The sequence below is a fragment of the Girardinichthys multiradiatus genome, chromosome 10 (genome assembly GCF_021462225.1).
Source record: "Girardinichthys multiradiatus isolate DD_20200921_A chromosome 10, DD_fGirMul_XY1, whole genome shotgun sequence".
NCBI lineage: Eukaryota > Metazoa > Chordata > Actinopteri > Cyprinodontiformes > Goodeidae > Girardinichthys > Girardinichthys multiradiatus.
In genome coordinates this window covers 35,460,662-35,479,620 of record NC_061803.1, presented here as the reverse complement: position 1 = coordinate 35,479,620, position 18,959 = coordinate 35,460,662, and the positions used below count along the sequence as shown (strand labels likewise).

The 18,959-nt window shown below is 39.2% G+C and overlaps 1 protein-coding gene across 1 annotated transcript; it reads right to left on the bottom strand.

Moving 5' to 3' along the window:
* Positions 1-5,428: 5,428 nt before the first annotated feature.
* tmem235b (transmembrane protein 235b) lies at positions 5,429-18,070 on the bottom strand. The gene is made up of 4 exons (XM_047377614.1): positions 17,716-18,070; positions 17,540-17,620; positions 17,324-17,461; positions 5,429-6,307 (listed from the first exon to the last, which is right to left on the bottom strand). The coding sequence occupies exons 1-4, from the start codon at positions 17,918-17,920 to the stop codon at positions 6,078-6,080; spliced, it is 654 nt and encodes a 217-aa protein (XP_047233570.1). The 5' UTR covers positions 17,921-18,070; the 3' UTR covers positions 5,429-6,077.
* Positions 18,071-18,959: the final 889 nt, after the last annotated feature.

Genomic DNA, 18,959 nt, shown 5'->3' with positions numbered 1-18,959 from the left:
AATCATGGGTAAGACTGCCGACCTGACTGCTGTCCAGAAGGCCACTATTGACACCCTCAAGCAAGAGGGTAAGACACAGAAAGACATTTCTGAACGAATAGGCTGTTCCCAGAGTGCTGTATCAAGGCACCTCAGTGGGAAGTCAGTGGGAAGGAAAAAGTGTGGCAGAAAACGCTGCACAATGAGAAGAGGTGACCGGACCCTGAGGAAGATTGTGGAGAAGGGCCGATTCCAGACCTTGGGGGACCAGCGGAAGCAGTGGACTGAGTCTGGAGTAGAAACATCCAGAGCCACCGTGCACAGGCGTGTGCAGGAAATGGGCTACAGGTGCTGCATTCCCCAGGTCAAGCCACTTTTGAACCAGAAACCGCAGCAGAAGCGCCTGACCTGGGCTACAGAGAAGTAGCACTGGACTGTTGCTCAGTGGTCCAAAGTACTTTTTTCGGATGAAAGCAAATTCTGCATGTCATTCGGAAATCAAGGTGCCACAGTCTGGAGGAAGACTGGGGAGAAGGAAATGCCAAAATGCCAGAAGTCCAGTGTCAAGTACCCACAGTCAGTGATGGTCTGGGGTGCCGTGTCAGCTGCTGGTGTTGGTCCACTGTGTTTTATCAAGGGCAGGGTCAATGCAGCTAGCTATCAGGAGATTTTGGAGCACTTCATGCTTCCATCTGCTGAAAAGCTTTATGGAGATGAAGATTTCATTTTTCAGCACGACCTGGCACCTGCTCACAGTGCCAAAACCACTGGTAAATGGTTTACTGACCATGGTATCACTGTGCTCAATTGGCCTGTCAACTCTCCTGACCTGAACCCCATAGAGAATCTGTGGGATATTGTGAAGAGAACGTTGAGAGACTCAAGACCCAACACTCTGGATGAGCTAAAGGCCGCTATCGAAGCATCCTGGGCCTCCATAAGACCTCAGCAGTGCCACAGGCTGATTGCCTCCATGCCACGCCGCATTGAAGCAGTCATTTCTGCAAAAGGATTCCTGACCAAGTATTGAGTGCATAACTGTACATGATTATTTGAAGGTTGATGTTTTTTGTATTAAAAACACTTTTCTTTTATTGGTCGGATGAAATATGCTAATTTTGTGAGATAGGAATTTTGGGTTTTCATGAGCTGTATGCCAAAATCATCCGTATTAAGACAATAAAAGACCTGAAATATTTCAGTTAGTGTGCAATGAATCTAAAATATATGAATGTTAAATTTTCATCATGACATTATGGAAAATAATGAACTTTATCACAATATGCTAATATTTTGAGAAGGACCTGTATATATAGATATATGTGGGTGTATGTATGTATACGTGTATATATGTATATATATATGTATGTACATAGATATATATATAAAAGCAACACAGTGCAACCCGATTTAAAGAAGTTAAACAACAGATGCCTTCAGCAGGTCACAAAAGGACCCAGAACAACATTTAAAGCTCTGCCAACCTCACTTGCCTCAGCTAAGGTCAGAGGTCATGATTACTCTGTTAAAATGAGAAAAGAGAAAAATTGTATCAATGGGAGAGTTTCAAGCTCAAGGCCAAGGCTAAGCAAAAAGAACACAAAGACCTGTCCCACATTTGCCAAAAAAACATCTTGATGATCCTCAAGACCTATGGGAAGATATTCTGTGAACTGGCAGATGTGGAACTTTTTGAAAGGTGTTTTTCCCGTTACATATGGTGTAAAACTAACACAACATTCCTACAGTCAAACACGGTGGTGGTAGTGTGATGTTCTGGGGCTGCTTTGATGCTTCAGGGCCTGGGTAATACAACTAATGTAACCATAAATTCTGCTCTCTAGCAGACATTCCTAAAGGACAATGTCCGACCATCAGTCTGTGACCTTAAAGTGCCTATGACATCAAATTTTCATGATAAATCCAATTACATTTATGGAAAAGAAACATGGATAAAATATTTTAAACAATAAATTCATGCAACTGAAATAAACAGTTGTTGAGATGTATGGTCATATATTGTATATCACTAAAAAGGCAGACTCCAGACTCCTCCTTTGTGATTTTGTTGCGCTCTATTTTGACGTCACAGGGGAAGCCTGGCAGGTAAACTGACTGCTGCTACAATGGCCAGCAACACAGACAGCTGTAAAGGATCTGATATTTCTTTAGATATATTTCAGTCTCTATCACAGAGAGACGAAGCAAAGTGACGGAAAGAAACCAGTTGTCATCAGATGTCAGAGCACAAGTGCTGCGGTGTGCAGGTATGCCAGATCACGAGCTGGTGTCAATCTGTATGAATCATACCGTACCACCAGGAAACAGAACGAGCACAACATCCGGATTATCAAAATAATTCACTAAAGACGGACTAGATCTCACTATATTAATAAATACACACATATATTTATATATACACGTGTATATATTAGCAGTTGTTAACATTATATCAATTAGATCAGTTACTGGGTTAACTAAGGTATCATAAACTGAGCAATTAAACATTAAATGCACCAAATGAAGCAACAAATATAGCTTCTCTGCACTCAGTGAACTGACTCATTGTAGAACAAAACACATGAAAATATCTTGATGCATAAAACGAAAAATGAAGCAGTTTAACTGGTTTAACTTCCACAGAATGAGTCGTTTTGGACTTGTTACCACATTTATCCACTGGCTTTTATTGCGTGATCTGCGTATGGTTCTGGGAGCGCCTCCGGGCTTCCCAGCGGACCGGACCGGAGCAGATACAGTGTAAATCCAGGGAATACGGCACTGAGTGAAACAACCGGAGGTGAAGCTGAGCAGCAGCAGACATGAGGGATGATTCAAGATCTGAAGACACTAGCTGGTAGGTCATTTTTTAACTTTGTATCAGAATCTTTAGAGAAACATTTATTTAAATATATTGTATGTAATTTATCTTATTTTAATAATAATAATAATTTTGTATTATTAATATAATGATAAAAATATAACTGCCGATATCTAAATGTACTTTTGCAACAAGGAAGTGTTCTTATATGCTGAGCCTTGGTCCATTTAGCAACAGCAGCAACAACCTTTTCTTTGGAGATCTTTTCCCATCAGATTCTCTGAGCAGTGTAGTTATAGACTTTGCTTCAACAATGCCCTTCATCTGTCAAAAATCCTGACCTCTGACATCATTTCTCTTGTGAATTCAGAGGTTTCTTGTTCACAGCAGTTTGCCGAATAGTCCTCCGATCACAACTGGCTGTGCGTGGTGGGACCAGCCCATCTATCCCTCGTCAGTTTTCCAGCTCTGATCCAGGCAGCTCTGATCCTCTTCGCTTCAGGAAAGTAGTGCAGACTAACTGCTGCTGTCGTGGTAATGCTGCCACCACCATCAATGCACCGTTTCACCGTATTAATTCTGTTTTTAACGCAGCTTGGCTTCTACCTAAACCAATGAATGATCTAGACGTCATTTTCAGGAGATTTGTACTTGCAAAATTTAACATAAAAATATGCCTATTTTGTGTTACAATAGTCTTTTATCATGTCTTAAATCCTAATATAATATTTCTTCAATATTAAGATGTTTTCTTTCAATTTCTGCATTTGTGGGAAAAGCGTAACACTGGCACTTTAAGCTCAAGCACAGTTGGGTTATGCAGCAGGACAATGATCCAAAGCACACCTGCAAGGCCAACTCTTCATGGCTCAAAAAACCAAAACACAGAACAAAATAAAGATTTCAGAGTGGCTTAATCGAGTCTTGACCTAAATCCAGCTGAAATTATATGGTGTGTCCTTAAGCAGGCTGTTTTTGCTCAAATACATACTGCGTGTGGTGAAATTATACCCCTTCTCTAAGCCTCCACAGCAATATAAAAGACTACCTGCCAGATGTTAGTGTTAGTATTGGAAAGGTGTGGCTGTATTTCACCTCCTAGTTTTACCAAACTTAAATCAGTTGTACTTTGTTCCAATGCTTCTGGTAACAAATTTAATTCTGCTTCTTTCAGAAATGGAAACTATACAAAAAGTGTCACACATTTTTGCTAATTATTTTAAGTTGCAAATAACTTGTATGGTCATGTGTAAAAAACGTTTAGTCATACTTAAATAATGGGTCCTTAGGAAAATCAAAACATTCTCCGGGCTTCCATAGTTCCCCTGATGCACCAAACTATATCCGAACCTACAATCCTGACCTCAGATGCTGGTAGAGAGAACCGACCTTCATTTGCATGTTTTGCTGGCAGGGAGAACATATTATTCATGTTGTCACGTCTCAGAACAGCAAATTGCAGTAGGGGCTTTGTTTCTGAGAAAAACCTTCACACAGCTATGAGAGTCAGGATGGATGCCAGCAGCATGAATCTAGTTGTGTCAAAGGTCAAATGGTGCCACTCTGCCCACAACATCAAAGTTCAAGCATCCAAATACACCTTTGAACTAAATGCCACAGTAACTGCTGTTACTCTAACTTTCTTCATTCTTTTCTTCTGGTATATGTATTAGTGCTGTAAGGGAAGCAGTAGGAGTAGGAGGAAACGAGCTTTACGCCTTGTACCATCGTCGTTTTTATACACTCAGATATCTGAAGAAACAGACCTTACAGAGGCTCACAAAGGTATCTATGCTTTATAGTGTGGCATGCACATGTATTCAGCCCTTATAACTCGACCTAATTCGTGAATGAAGTCCACCTGAGTGTAATATTTAATGTCATTATAAATCCAGCTGTTATGTTTCTTGCCTTAGAGGTTTGTCAGAGAACAAACAGCATCATAAAGACCAAGCAACACAGGCCAGAAGGTTGTAGAGACGTTAAAGCAGGATTAGGTTTAAAACAATATCCCTAGCATCTCACAGATCTCTGTTTTATCCATCATCTGAAAAAGGAAAGAGTATGGCACAGTTGCAAACCCATCAAGACATGAACGTCCATCAAAACTAACAGGCCAAGCCAGGAGACCATTGTTAAGAGAAGTGGCCAAAAAGCCTGTGGTAACTTTGGAGGAGCTAGAGAGATCCACAGCTCAAGTAGGAAAATCTGTCAACAGGACTACTGTTAGCCATGCACTCCCCAAACCGGACCTTAATGGATGAGTCATGCCCCGGAACACACTGTCCCAGTGGTGAAACATGGTGCTGGAGGCATCATGCTGTGGGACAAAGAAGCTGGTCAGAGTTGTGGGAAGACAGATGGAACTAAATACAGGGTGATCCTGTTACAGGCTACACAAGACTTGGGACTATTACAGAAGCTCACTTTCCAGCCTACAATGATCAAATAAAACTGATTTTTCTCCACCACCTATGTGAGCTTGAGGTATACTGCAAAGAGGAATGGGAATACGTTCAGTCTCTAGATGTGACAACGCTGGTAGGGAAACACTCCTAAAGACTTGTAGTGGTGATTTAAGCAAAATGAGGTTCTATAAAATATTGACTCAAGGGAACCGAGTCCAAATTCAGTTTTTAGATTTTTATTAACTACTATTATTTAATAAAAACAATCATGCACTAGTACCCTGGGTCTATCACCATACAATCACAATAGAATCCCTTAAAGTTATTACCCATCAATTCATGGAAAAGTTAAAATATGAATAAAACTGTACAGTAAACTCTGAAAAAGGATAAATGGTGCAGCACTGTGACATTTTAAGTTGTTACATGTAACAAAATTGTATAATAATGTTTCAGTAAATTTATTTTAATCACACTGTACGATGTCACATGTCAACAATTAACACTTTGTGTTCTTTATCCAACTGAAAACAGCCAATAGGACTCACATGATGAAAAGAGAGGAAAGTTTTATGGGAAGTATGATCTTAAAGACAACTTTATAGATTTTACTTTTTACATCAAACTCAGGATTTGTTTGCCACAAATAAAACAGAATGATCAACATTAAATGAAAAGTGACCTCAATACACACCACTAGAGGGGACAACTGATCACACCTCACTCACTCTTTGCTTCCTGGGAAACTCTTGCACCACTTGCAAAGATGCAGGTTAATTTTTTATGGCAGATGCATCCACCGTAGGTGTTCTTCTGAGTTCACTCTGGCTTCAGGTTCATTTTTGCACATCAGGGTGTGGAGAGCTGTTTCAGGCCTTGGTGGGACCTCTTTGCTGCAGCTTGGTCATCTGTGCAGCAATGAGCAGCAAAGTTCCAGTGAGGAGCTCCAAGCCGTAGGAGAGCCAGACCAGACCTAGAGACCAGCCGAAGGAGGTGTGGATGTAGGCCAGACCTTCGGGTCCCACCAGACTTTCAGTCTCAGCCAGTGCCTGGTATGAGTAAATGATGTAGAGACTTGCACCACACAGAGTCAGCAGACCTGAATGTGGAAGCGTCGCATGCAAACAAAAAAAATGGTGAATTCAATTAGTTGTTGGTTTCCAAACATATTTTGATTTGCTAAATTGTGGAAAACATGGAGCTGTGTTCAGCTTCAGAAATGATCATAAATTAGTACTTATAAACAACTCTGCACCAGATTACTTTTGCTTGGACTATGGGAACATATAACTTAATGAAGGAGGACCTTTTTATTGTGGTGTTCACTACTTATCAGTTTTAAACATTAAGACTGTCAGAATTCATGATGTTCTCCACCACAGGACCATAGAATTATTAAGTAAATAGTAAAATATCTCCAGATGTTTTAGCAAATAAAAAAACATTATTGGAAGTATTATTTATACAGTTAATACATAATGTGTGTATTTATTACCTTTATAATTATTTAATGATACACGGGAATATTAATCCAATTATTTAATTTATTAGATTACCACCAGGTGAAGGAATGAGATGTTTGGATGTTTTAATGAGCCAGAGTGAAATCTGCATCACAGGAACTATAAAATATTTAGGTACTGAAGTTAATTTTAATCAAAACAGATTATATAAATTTATTTTCTCACAAAAATTATTTAAAATACTGAATTTTTATCTATTCATAAAGCACCCTTTAACTCATGTTCTGTGGGAAACCCTGGATATTCGCTCAGCTAGGAGTTTTCTAACTATTGACTCTACTTATTATTCTATCAACACTACAGTAACCTGTTTATATGATTTAACATTTAAAACAGCAAGCTATAAAGACCTTTTTAAATACGTTTGTGGACACTAACTTTGCCTGGAGCTGGCAGTAAGAGCGCTAATCTGAGAGAAAAAATCAAGCTGCCAGAAATCCCATATCGAGAGACAGGAAATGCACTGATGTGTGTGATATTAGCCTCCATTATCTACATAGAAAAAAACAAGACACATGCACAGTCCACATGAGTTTCACACAGTTGCTATTGGAAACCTTTTTAATTTTGACAGCTTGCTCCTGGTTTTATTGGATGCAAGTGGAGCGACCCAGGGTGGTGACTAATAAAGATTTTATTACAATTAGACCCTGAGGTGCAACAGAGAGGGGGATGTGATGAGGAAACCGGTCTGACGTCTCATTGTTATGCTCTTGACAGCAATGAGTGGAGATACGGAAAGAGACAGAGACCCAGCTGGGAAATGACTGAACTGCAAACAGGAAGGACTGCCTTTATTGTCAGGAATTAGCTGAGTTCAGTTTCATTTGTCAGGGATTCGTCTGTCAGGCGGAAAAGTAAGATGTCGTCTTATGTTGTTAGGAAATGTGAAGAGTATTTCCCATCAGCTAGTTTCAAGCCCCATATCTGTCACATCCGTGTTTAACAGGAGAATTGTGATCATAAAGCAAATTGGGTTTATGGATACATATCAGGAAAATTGTTGACATTCCCATTAAAGTGAACATGTTCACCTTTATCTGTCAATTAACAGTGGTATAGATTATATTACCACCTGGATGGAACAGCAGGTTCCATAAATACAATACCTGATAATAGAAAATTAAACCGAAATAAAAGCCGAACTATTTTCAGCTGTGATTAGCCTTGATAATTCTATCAGTAATCAAAAATTCAATTTGGCTCCATTCTTTTCTTCATGCTTTGGATTAGAGGGCCTCTCAGAAACACAGAACCTCACAGAACTACTTCAGCTTTTCTACCACAAACTACACTGAGTTCTAATTGGATTTTATGTAACAGACCAACACCAAATATTACATAATACTGAAGTGGAAGGGAACATGTTTTTTAAGTTTGTTTACTGATGCAAATCTGAAGAGTGTAGCATTCATTTGTATAAAACTGCCTTTACCCTGATACGCCTAAATAAATCTAGTATAACCAATAAAACAATGTCCCAACTCAAAGAGCACGGTTCAATCCATCCTCAGAAAATGGAACAAGTACATTACAACCTCCAACCTACCAAGACATGGACCTCCACCTGAACTTCATCAGCAAAGCATAGCTGCTCTGGAGAGGCTGAAGATATCCTCAGGATGGAGAAGCTGCTTTGAAAAGGTAAGACTAAAACTGAGCTTTCTGGTCTACCTGCACACTGCTATTTATGACAGAAAACTAATCCTGCACATCACCGAACATGCCACCCCGATAGTGAGACATAAAACCACAAAATGGACTGAAAATGGACTGAATTTACAGGTATATAGTGCTATTCTAGTCATACTGTATTAAAAGAGCTTTACACTAGTGACACATTCACCCAGCTGCACCCTTTCATACACCAATATGCAGATCGGTAGGCTACTTGGGGTTGAGTGCCTTGCCCAGGGGCTCATTGACATGTGACGGGGAAACTGGAATCAAACTCACAACTTTCCGATTGTAAGAGAACTACTCTGCACACTGATCCACTCAAAACAAGTTTTCCAGAACAGTTTTTATTATTTGGGAAGTTTTTCCAAACTAAGTTGAGATGGTTATTCCTGCTTTTGTTTCCTCACGTCTAGAATTTTTATCGACAAAATATCAATAAAAAAAGACGTGGAGCTCACAAGAGAGAGCTGACTCAATGTATTTGCATTGGCACCTGTAATCCCAACTTTAAGTTTCAGGGCCCTGCATGGTCAAAGCCTCAGGTCCTCCAACCAAGTTCTACTTGTAGTCCCAAGGGCTGGATATAAATTTCGACATCCATCTTTATAGACTGTTGTACCTTGAGTATGAAATGAGTTTAAGAGATTAATTTAAAAAGCATCTGAAGACATCCTTCTTTTTCTTAAGATCAGTTTAAATATTATTGCATATTTAATTTTCATTATATATTTTTTTTGTCTTTTTACCATGTTTGAACTTTTATGCTCTGTCTTTGTGAAGCACCTTATGATCTTTAACTATAAAGATGCAACATAAATAAAATGTACATACCTACTACCAGCCAGAGCTACGATGGAACAGTTTAGATCCAAGCACATACATGGTACAATGACTCAGGCTTTATGTGCAAATACTATGACAACAGTATACCTTACCTTAGCAACATAGACTAGACTAGAACTAAACTAGACTGAGCTGCAATCTACACATAAACATAAATTATTTCCCATCATAAAAATTTTTCTGGATTTTAGAGGAAATCTCGCTCAGAGCGCCACTTACACTGGAAAAGGTTTTATTGAATGAATCTGAAAAAATCCTTTAAAATGCTCGTTATGCTTGGTGATTGGTGAGGAGTGTTTGCATCATTTCTATCACACGGCACAACAAATTAACAACATCTGAGAGCATACCAGCTAACACAAAACAAGGAGTTCAGGACCAGAAATATTTTATACCTTATCTCTGGTAAACATTTCTTCCTAGTCTTCCTGAGGAGTGTCAAAGACTTTATTTGCAATAAGGGTAAACAGTTCTGATAACAGCCATCAAGCTGTAATCATGTCTCTCCTGGGTTTTTAGTCAATTTTTTAATCTGCAGGTCTGATGATTTGATTACGGCTTGATTGCTACAAAATGACACATTAAAAAAATTAGTTTTTATTAACATCTTATTGTGAGACAAATTGCTGTTCAAAGCTACATTTTCCCACAAACATTTCCTTTATCCTGATGAATTCTGAATCTTGCTACCTTTTTTGTGTGGTTAAGTAGTTATTTCTGTATTTTACAAAAATTCTCTTTTCTTTTCAATGACACCTGAAAGAAGAGGTCTGTTTTATAGGATGATTTTTAGAGTTTTTTTTTTTTTTTTTACCTGTTTATAAACTAAAGTATTTGCTCATCTGCCTTCACACATAAACTTTACTGACCTCGCCTTCTTCATTCAAAGCCTGTAAAACTGGGCATTGGGCAACACTTTGAAGCTTCAGATTCAAAACCTCTAAAATGGCTTTCCAAGAGGTTTAAAAGATCCAAGAGGTAAAAGATCAGACACTGATGTAGGATGGGAAAGCCTGTCACACTGCCTGTCTAGTCTAGTGGTGGTGATGTGAGGCTTGAATGCAGCTGCTTGGTCATGAAAACCCATTCCATGTAGCCCTCTGAACATTGTTCTGGAGCTAATGTGAAGGCCACATGAAGCTTGGAGAGCTATAGCTAGGCTGCTGATCTCTAAACACAATGTGCCTCAATGGATTGAGGCGCGGGGATATTATTGCTTGAAGCAAGAACTCCATGACTGGAATTATTGCACAGGTGCATCCTATCACCACACTGGATTATCCAGTGGGCACTCTGGGTCATTCTGGGCATCTACTTATTTCTGAGCATCTTCTGTGTAAAAAGATGTGGGAGAGAACACAAACGATAAAAAAAGCTGAGGGTGGTCCTTTGGCCGTAGAACAGAGGTGGTGAGTTTGTTCTGTTTTTTTAATCTATAGGTTAGTCTGTCTGTGTCTATTTGTTGCACTTTTATGCAGTGCTCTACAGCAACACAGCAATATGGTGCATTAAAGTGCAGCTTGTACATTGAAACATCTATGTTAAAACACATGTATAGCTATTAAATCTAAATGTGTTAAATCATGAAATGCCATGAGTCTTATTGAACATTTTTAAACATTTTTGACTTTTTCTTACCGTTGTTTGTTGGTTTATTTAACAAATCTTCAGTCACTTCTACACTGTTTTTAATATATAAAATATAAGACCAAGTTGTTAACAGAAAACGTCAGTCTTGATCAAGTAACTAATTAAGCACCTTTGGTTTACCTGTGAGACTATTGTACTTCAGCATAAAGTCAAACTTATCGAGGAACCACTGTCTTTATACTGGACACACAATCTTTGTGATAATTTCAACTAATTTAAAACCTGATTTATTAAAGAAATATTTTTAATAACTGAAAGACTCATTCTTGGTTGATATTTTGCCTTCACAGAGGTTTAGATTAAGACTGACATTTTCTGGAGTTTTGGTAAAATGTTATCGTTTGACAAAATGAATGGATAACAGTAAGATTTGAATATGGTTTAGGATGCCATTTAGGAATTGTTGAGTAAGATAAAGTTTAATTAATGCAGAGTTATAGCAATCTAGGCTAAAGTATAATTTGACTCTAATGCACCATGGAGTTAAATGGCTAAAAAACTTTGTAGAAACACAGCTGGTGTATAAATAGGTGTCGACGGGAACTCCAGCTATACATAATACATGAGTTGGTGTCTGATTATATATATATATATATATATATATATATATATATATATATATATGTGTTGAGGTGCAATTATGGACACCATAGTAACCTGTTCCCCGGTGCGGCACCCACACCATCGGCTTCATCGCTGTCATCATAGGATGCACAATAAAAGCAGGTGAAAAAACACAAGGGATTCAGGTTTCAGCAAAAGGAGGAAAAAATATCTGCAAAAGGCCAGAGGCATGCATCAAGTCAAAGTAAAGTCACGAGTCATTGGTGTGAAAGTTCAAGTCAAGTCCTAAGTGTTTGGTGATTTTATCAAGTTGAGTCTAAAGTTATTTTGTCTAACTCGACTCCGAGTCATGAGTCCACACCTTTGTTTTTTGGCAAAAGATGGTTGCAGGTAATATTAGCAAGGTTCAGTTTTTTGAATGCAGCAGAGCTGATCAACAAATAGTTTAATTCAAAAAGTTGAAGTTCACAAGAAGTCCCCAGTGACCCCAAAGCGCTTTACACTACAATCAGTCATCCACTCATTCAGTGGACAGTGGTAGACTACAGTGTAGCAACAGCTGCCCTGGGGCACACTGACAAGTGTGAGGCTGCCATACACAGGCGCCACTAAGCCCTTCTGACCACCATCAGCAGACAAGTCGGGTGAAGTGTCTTGCCCAAGGACACAACGACTGAGACAGACACATTGTTCAAACCAGCAAGCCAATGGTTACAGGACAAACCTCTACCAATGTCGCCCCATGATATATTGAGCAGTTCACCTCAATAACGATAAATGGACGATAACTCTAACACATACAAACACAGAATATAACAGCCAGTCACCCCCAAAGATAACTCCATTAAGATGTGCACACTTAACAGTTTCCAGGTGCAGCCTGTGCCCAAAGCATTGCACTCACATTCATCTATTGAGTTCAGCAGCTTTAATTATATTTGCGCCATTGTCAGTAGTAATAGGGACAAGGTCCTCTTCCTTGATGTCCCATGAAGACAGCATCGTGCTTAAAACTAGTCCGACCATCTCCCCGATATGATCGGCTGGAAAATATGCTGTCTCGACCACTCTGGTGCGCAGTTTCCTTTCGTCATTGATGTAATGTACAGTCAGACTAATGTAACATGTCACAACTCAGCAGCGACCTTTTCTCTCTCGGCCCTGTACATATCTATTTCCATGATGGCAGACTATATCTCCTTTCAACAGTCTTCATGAGATGTATGAAGTCCCTGCACTCCACTGTAGCAATGGGAGCCATGTCTTTGGTTGAGAGCCAGCAAATGCTTCAGCTATTGACTGCTGCCTGGTCATGGAAGCACTTTTTGCTGAACCTCGCTTTGAGCTTTTTTTAGTTCTTCTCACTGGACCAGGTGGTTGTGCTGCAGGTGGTGGAAGAAGTTGGATGTATTGAATAGGCTTTTCGCCACAGTCTTGACATTTTTTTGTTCATTATCGTCCTTGCTGAACCCAAAATGTTCCCAAGCGACTGATTTTTGGAGAATGAGCTGCTCCTCTTCCTCCTCGACCAGCAATACCGGCGCCCTCGCTTTAATATTTGAATTTTCTTCCATTTTCTCAACCTCACCACCTCTTTCACTTCTTGTTACAGACTGGATAGGGTGGAGTCAAGTAACTACAAAGTGTACACGTAGCGCAGCGTCTTAAGGGACATGAGCATAGCCTACATATGCACAGTTAAAAAAGAAAAAACAACTTTTCTTTTCAGTTTTTAAAACACCGAAACTACAGACATGGGTGGTATCATTGTTGTAAATTTCGGTGTTGGTAAATTTTCAGCTTATTGCCCAGGCCTATGCCATATATAATTACATTTATGGAAAAAAGAATGATCACTTTTTCACCTAAATTAAAAACAATAGAGTGAATATATTTTATTAGAAAAAGCAGCTTTGGTCCATCTGTGTGTGCTCCATCCTGAGAAGAGCATTATTATTACTATGCATTGTTATGCTGGGAAGGGCTATGATTGAGCTTTAAATATTTTATCATTGATTTACCCTCTAGAAGTTAAGCACTCTGCATTATGGCTACTTATTCAGACTTCTTTAATCCCATTATGAACTGAAAGTGCTTTAGATGTAATGCAATCATGCTGTCACAATGCATGAATTAGTCATACGTCTCTCCGGTTTTTAGTATAATAATTAGGAGCCCCAGTTGTTTTGAGAAGCTTGGGCATCAATTATGTTTGTAAGATGGAAGTAAGGCACTTTGCACACAATGAAACTGAATCTTAGATGGTTTTAAATATAAGCCATTAAAGTACTGTAGAATATGATCAAACATATTACTTTGCAAATGTAATATTCATTAATGAAAACAACAAATGTCAAAGTTCAAAGTGTAACACAGGCCGAGCCCAAGACCCAAACATCACATTCCGAGACCAAGACTGAGCCCGAGACCGGTCTCGAGACCTCCACAGGGATGGAGGTCTGCTAAACTTTTAAGTTTGACTGTTTCAACATTATACTTGTATTCACACACATCTATTCTTCCATTTATCAGTAAAGAGGTTTCTGTACCAATGGCTGTAACTAAACCTCCAAACATGTTGAATCCACCTCAGTGGTTAGAAGCCAGAATGGAGTTTTCCTCATCAAATTCAGAACCCCTCCCATTTATCCCTACAAAAGCATAATTTTGCATTTGCCAGCATCAAACGATGTGTTACCATTATCAATCCGCAGATCTAGTTTAAAATGTGTCTAAGTTGTTTGGATGTTTTTGTCTGACATTTTTTTGCTGAAGACACCTAATTTAATTTCTCAGAATTAAATAAATCTTTCCAGACCAACACTTTTGCATGCCAGTTCTCTGAGCTGAACAACCCATTAGTTTCGCATCAGACCACAGAGCTGAACAAATAGAAACCACACTTGATCATTAGCTTGTTAATTGACGGAAAATTTACAGAAACCAACATTTACATTGATGACCGACGTCATTTTGCCAATGTCGGTATTTTCGGTGTTTTAAAAACTGAAAAGAAAAGTTGTTTTTTCTTTTTTAACTGTGCATATGTAGGCTATGCTCATGTCCCTTAAGACGCTGCGCTACGTGTACACTTTGTAGTTACTTGACTCCAGCCTATCCAGTCTGTAACAAGAAGTGAAAGAGGTGGTGAGGTTGAGAAAATGGAAGAAAATTCAAATATTAAAGCGAGGGCGCCGGTATTGCTGGTCGAGGAGGAAGAGGAGCAGCTCATTCTCCAAAAATCAGTCGCTTGGGAACATTTTGGGTTCAGCAAGGACGATGATGAACAAAAAAATGTCAAGACTGTGGCGAAAAGCCTATTCAATACATCCAACTTCTTCCACCACCTGCAGCACAACCACCTGGTCCAGTGAGAAGAACTAAAAAAAGCTCAAAGCGAGATCCAGCAAAAAGTGCTTCCATGACCAGGCAGCAGTCAATAGCTGAAGCATTTGCTGGCTCTCAGCCAAAGACATGGCTCCCATTGCTACAGTGGAGTGCAGGGACTTCATACATCTCATGAAGACTGTTGAAAGGAGATATAGTCTGCCATCATGGAAATAGATATGTACAGGGCCGAGAGAGAAAAGGTCGCTGCTGAGTTGTGACATGTTACATTAGTCTGACTGTACATTACATCAATGACGAAAGGAAACTGCGCACCAGAGTGGTCGAGACAGCATACTGAAAACATCATCTGATTACACGACAACATTAAGTTCACGGCAGAGGATGCCACAGACAACAAGCAACCTTCTTTTGGACTGTCTGGTGCATGTTGAAACAGAGCGAAGCCTCACCGCTGAAGTCTATAGAAAACCCCCACGCACGGACCAGTACCTACTCATTAGAACCTCGCAGCAGCAAGCTGAACAGGTCCCCACAAAGACAATGAAGGACGAGAAACACAAGCACATCAAGAAAGCACTTCAAACCTATGGTTACCCTTATCAAGTAAATACTCAACTCAGTCTGATTTAAAGGTGGAAAAACATTGTCATTCTAAATGTGGCTGGAAATTCCAAGAAACTACGCAGGATATTTTCCAAGCATAATATAAAACCCATCAACACTCTTGGACAGACTCTGATTCATCTCAAGGGTAAAACACCCAAACACAAGCTTAGCGCTGTGGTTTATGCAGTCCAGTGTAGTGAGGAATGTTCTGACCGCTACATACAGCAGCTACACAAATGGAAGGTCATACACAGAAGAGCTCCTCGGGTCAAAAATCAGCTCTTTGTTTAGATCTCAAGGACAAGGGACACTTGTCTGAAGACATCAATGTGCACATTTTTGGACAGGGAAGGCAGATGGTTTGATAGAGGAGTGAAAGAAGCCATCTATGTTAAACATGAAAAGCCCACACCAAACAGAGAAGTGGCCTCGGATTTCTTCTCTCTAACACCTACTCTGCACCCCTGACTTGTCTCTTCAATTACAGTTTTACAGCAATTCACACATTGGGACGTGACCAAAATAACTTCTGACTACAACCTATTGGTCCCACCTCGCTCAGAACTGAGGATATTTAACTTGGTCACTCCTTTAAGTTTCTTATGTTGTAAATTTTCCCCTACTGTACAGTGTCTTATTCTTGTTTTTTCTATTTTTACTTTTGTGTGTATCTGCATGCTTCCATTTGCCTTTCATTTTGCTGCTGATTTACCTGAAATTTCCAAACGTGGAACAATAAAGTATATTTCTATTCTAATCTATAACAGCAACATTGCGACATCACTAAAATAATATGAAGCAAGAACATTTTTCATACTCAGAGCAGAAATTAAAAGCCTTCCGCTTTGAGTTGGAGCTACTTGGTCTTAAATGCAGATTTTTATTGTTTGAGTGTTAGTTTCTTCTGAGGATTCAGCGAAGTCATATACATAAATCTCCACAAATCAGAATATTATCAACAAGTAAATGTATTTCTTAAACATTACACACAAAGTCATATATTTCAAGTGTTGATTTCTGTTCATTTGGTTAATTATGGCTTATAGCTAATAAAAAATACAAAATGCCATTTCTCAGGTTCTACGAATATTAAATAAAACCAAGAAAAAAATTTTTATAAAAAAATGTAGGCCCATTGCAATGTATGTCGATGTACTGTACAGTATATACACATAATACTTAGTTGGGCTGCTATTGCATGAATTGCCTCAGTCAAGCATGATATGGAGGCAGTAAGCCTGTGGTTCTGATGAGGTGTTAAGGAAGCCCAACAGTAGATTTCAACTTGTCTGTATTGTTGGCTCTACTGTGTTTCATCTTCCCCTGACAATTCCCCATAGATTCTCGACTCTGAACATGATTAAAAACAGTGGATCAACAACACAAGATGACACGGCTTCCTTAATCATCACTGACCCTGGACCTCAAGCAACTTGGATTCTGTTCCTCTCCACTCTTCCTTCAGACCCATCATGGACCCTGATTTCCAAATAAAATAAAATAAACACCTATTTCTGCCACAGTTTTCTTTTCACCCAACTTTCTATTAACATGTTTTAATATGGCACTCTGTGAACAGCCAGCTTCTTTAGGAATTACCCTTGGAGGCTGGTTTTTGTAACTGACTGCCAGTGACTGCTGGGCAATATCATAACATTACATAACACGTATTTTAAAATTGATGATTCAAATTTTCAGAGAAGTTTAAATGTCTGCTTTTCATTAGATCTGAGCCATAATCATCAAAATGAGTAGAAATAAATGTGTAAAATATATTACTCTGAATGAAGTGCAGAAATATATGAGTTTGAATTGTTGGAATGAATTAACTTTTTGTTGAAATTCCAATTTATAGCGATGCAGCTCCATATAAGTGTATGAACTGAAGCTTAACTTACTGCAGACAAAGAAGTAAAAGGCCGTGCTGGTGAGCAGAACCGGGCTCCGAGCCAGGGAGCTAACCAGTCCGCAGATTCCTCCAAACAACAACAGAACCAGGCTGAAGGGCAGCATCACCACTATGGCACCGTGCATGCCTGAGGTGGAAACAGATGGAGGGTTTGAAGTATCAGTGGACTTATGACTCTCCAGACAGAGAGAGCTGGAAGACTCACTCAGAATGCGCAGCTCAGTCTCGGTGTATTTGGAGGAATCTCCAGAAAATGAATCAATGGACTCAGCCTGGATCTTTCCGCCTGGGTTCAAGGAAAACGGCCACAGGATTGTTTACATATAATAACCAAGCACCTGGATGATGTAAGTAAAGTAACAGGTTTAAGTTGCAACCTACCTTCGTTGATGCGCCACAACCCTGAGTGAGAGCTTACATCCTCAAAGTCAGTCGCATTCATCGGGTTCATCTCTATGATGTACCAATGATCGGTTCCGAGGGACGTCGCCAAAAAGGCGAAGCTGAGAATGCCGCAAACACCAGCAGTGATCACCAGAGCGCCAAAAGGTACCTTCATGATGCACGGCCGGAGGTTTGACTTCATGCGTAAGGACGACCCAATCTTTCTACCGTTTCTGTGACGCGGTAAAACGTTCAGGAAACAAAAACGACTTATGAAGAAATTCTGACATCGACTGGACTAAAGTCTGACGGCAGGCTGCCCCAGCTTCTGTCTGGGAGGGACTTGGATCCACTCAATAGGCGCTTTTACGCAAGGCGCGGCTGGTGGGGAGAGAAGTAGGATCAACTCTACATATTTAGCTTCTGAAGCAAAGGCAAAAAGTAGCTATCAAATAAATGACTAAAGTAAGAGTAAAAAAGTATTGGTAAAAAACAGGCTACCGAAGTACTGAGTAAGTGATCCCAACGTCTGATTTAACATTAAAAAATGATGTAGTCAATAATGTAAACTGGAACAATTGGTCTCATTTAGAGTTAAGACTGATAATCATCTTATGCGTAGGCAGTAAACATTAAGCACAAAGAGCAAACTATGAAATTATCATTTATAAAAGCAAAAACAGTGCCATGTAAAAATATGTATACCCTTTAAACACTTTTACCCGTTGACACTGATACTCCTAAATGCAGTCTAGTTTAATTTCAGTATAAACCAAGCTGGTATCTGAACGCCTCAGAGGTTTGTTAAGACATTGTTGTCTTCCTAAACTCAATGATTCCCATGGTAACTCTGGAGGAGCTGCAAAAATCGGCACAAATCTGGCCTTAGTGAAAGATTTGCGAAAGTAAAGACGTATAAAGTCCTGGGAGAACAAATAAAAAGAACTATTACATGATATGTCATCTTGAGTTAAACGGAGAAAATGGTTAATGGATGGCTGCAAAATATATTTAGATAAATATTATCTGTATTTGTTTGGCCTACTCCAAGGTTTATGATTAAATAATTCACAGTATGGTCCAAGTTGACAGAACTAAAAGAAAATAACTAACAGTCCAGTAAATTCCAGTGATGGAAAAATCAGTCATATTTTAAAAGAAAATAACCATCATTTTATTTTTGCACAGATTTATAGATTTAAAGCCAGAAAAAATGACAAAAAGGTGATTTCTAAATGAAA

What these genes read in the sequence shown, in the direction of transcription:
- tmem235b (XM_047377614.1), bottom strand. Translation starts at nt 17,920, where the DNA reads ATGAAGTCAAACCTCCGGCCGTGCATCATGAAGGTACCTTTTGGCGCT. An exon ending in GTTGTGGCGCATCAACGAAG is followed by an intron (nt 17,621 to 17,715) that starts GTAGGTTGCAAC and finishes CCTTGAACCCAG; the next exon opens with GCGGAAAGATCCAGGCTGAG. An exon ending in CTTTTACTTCTTTGTCTGCA is followed by an intron (nt 6,308 to 17,323) that starts GTAAGTTAAGCT and finishes TTCCACATTCAG; the next exon opens with GTCTGCTGACTCTGTGTGGT.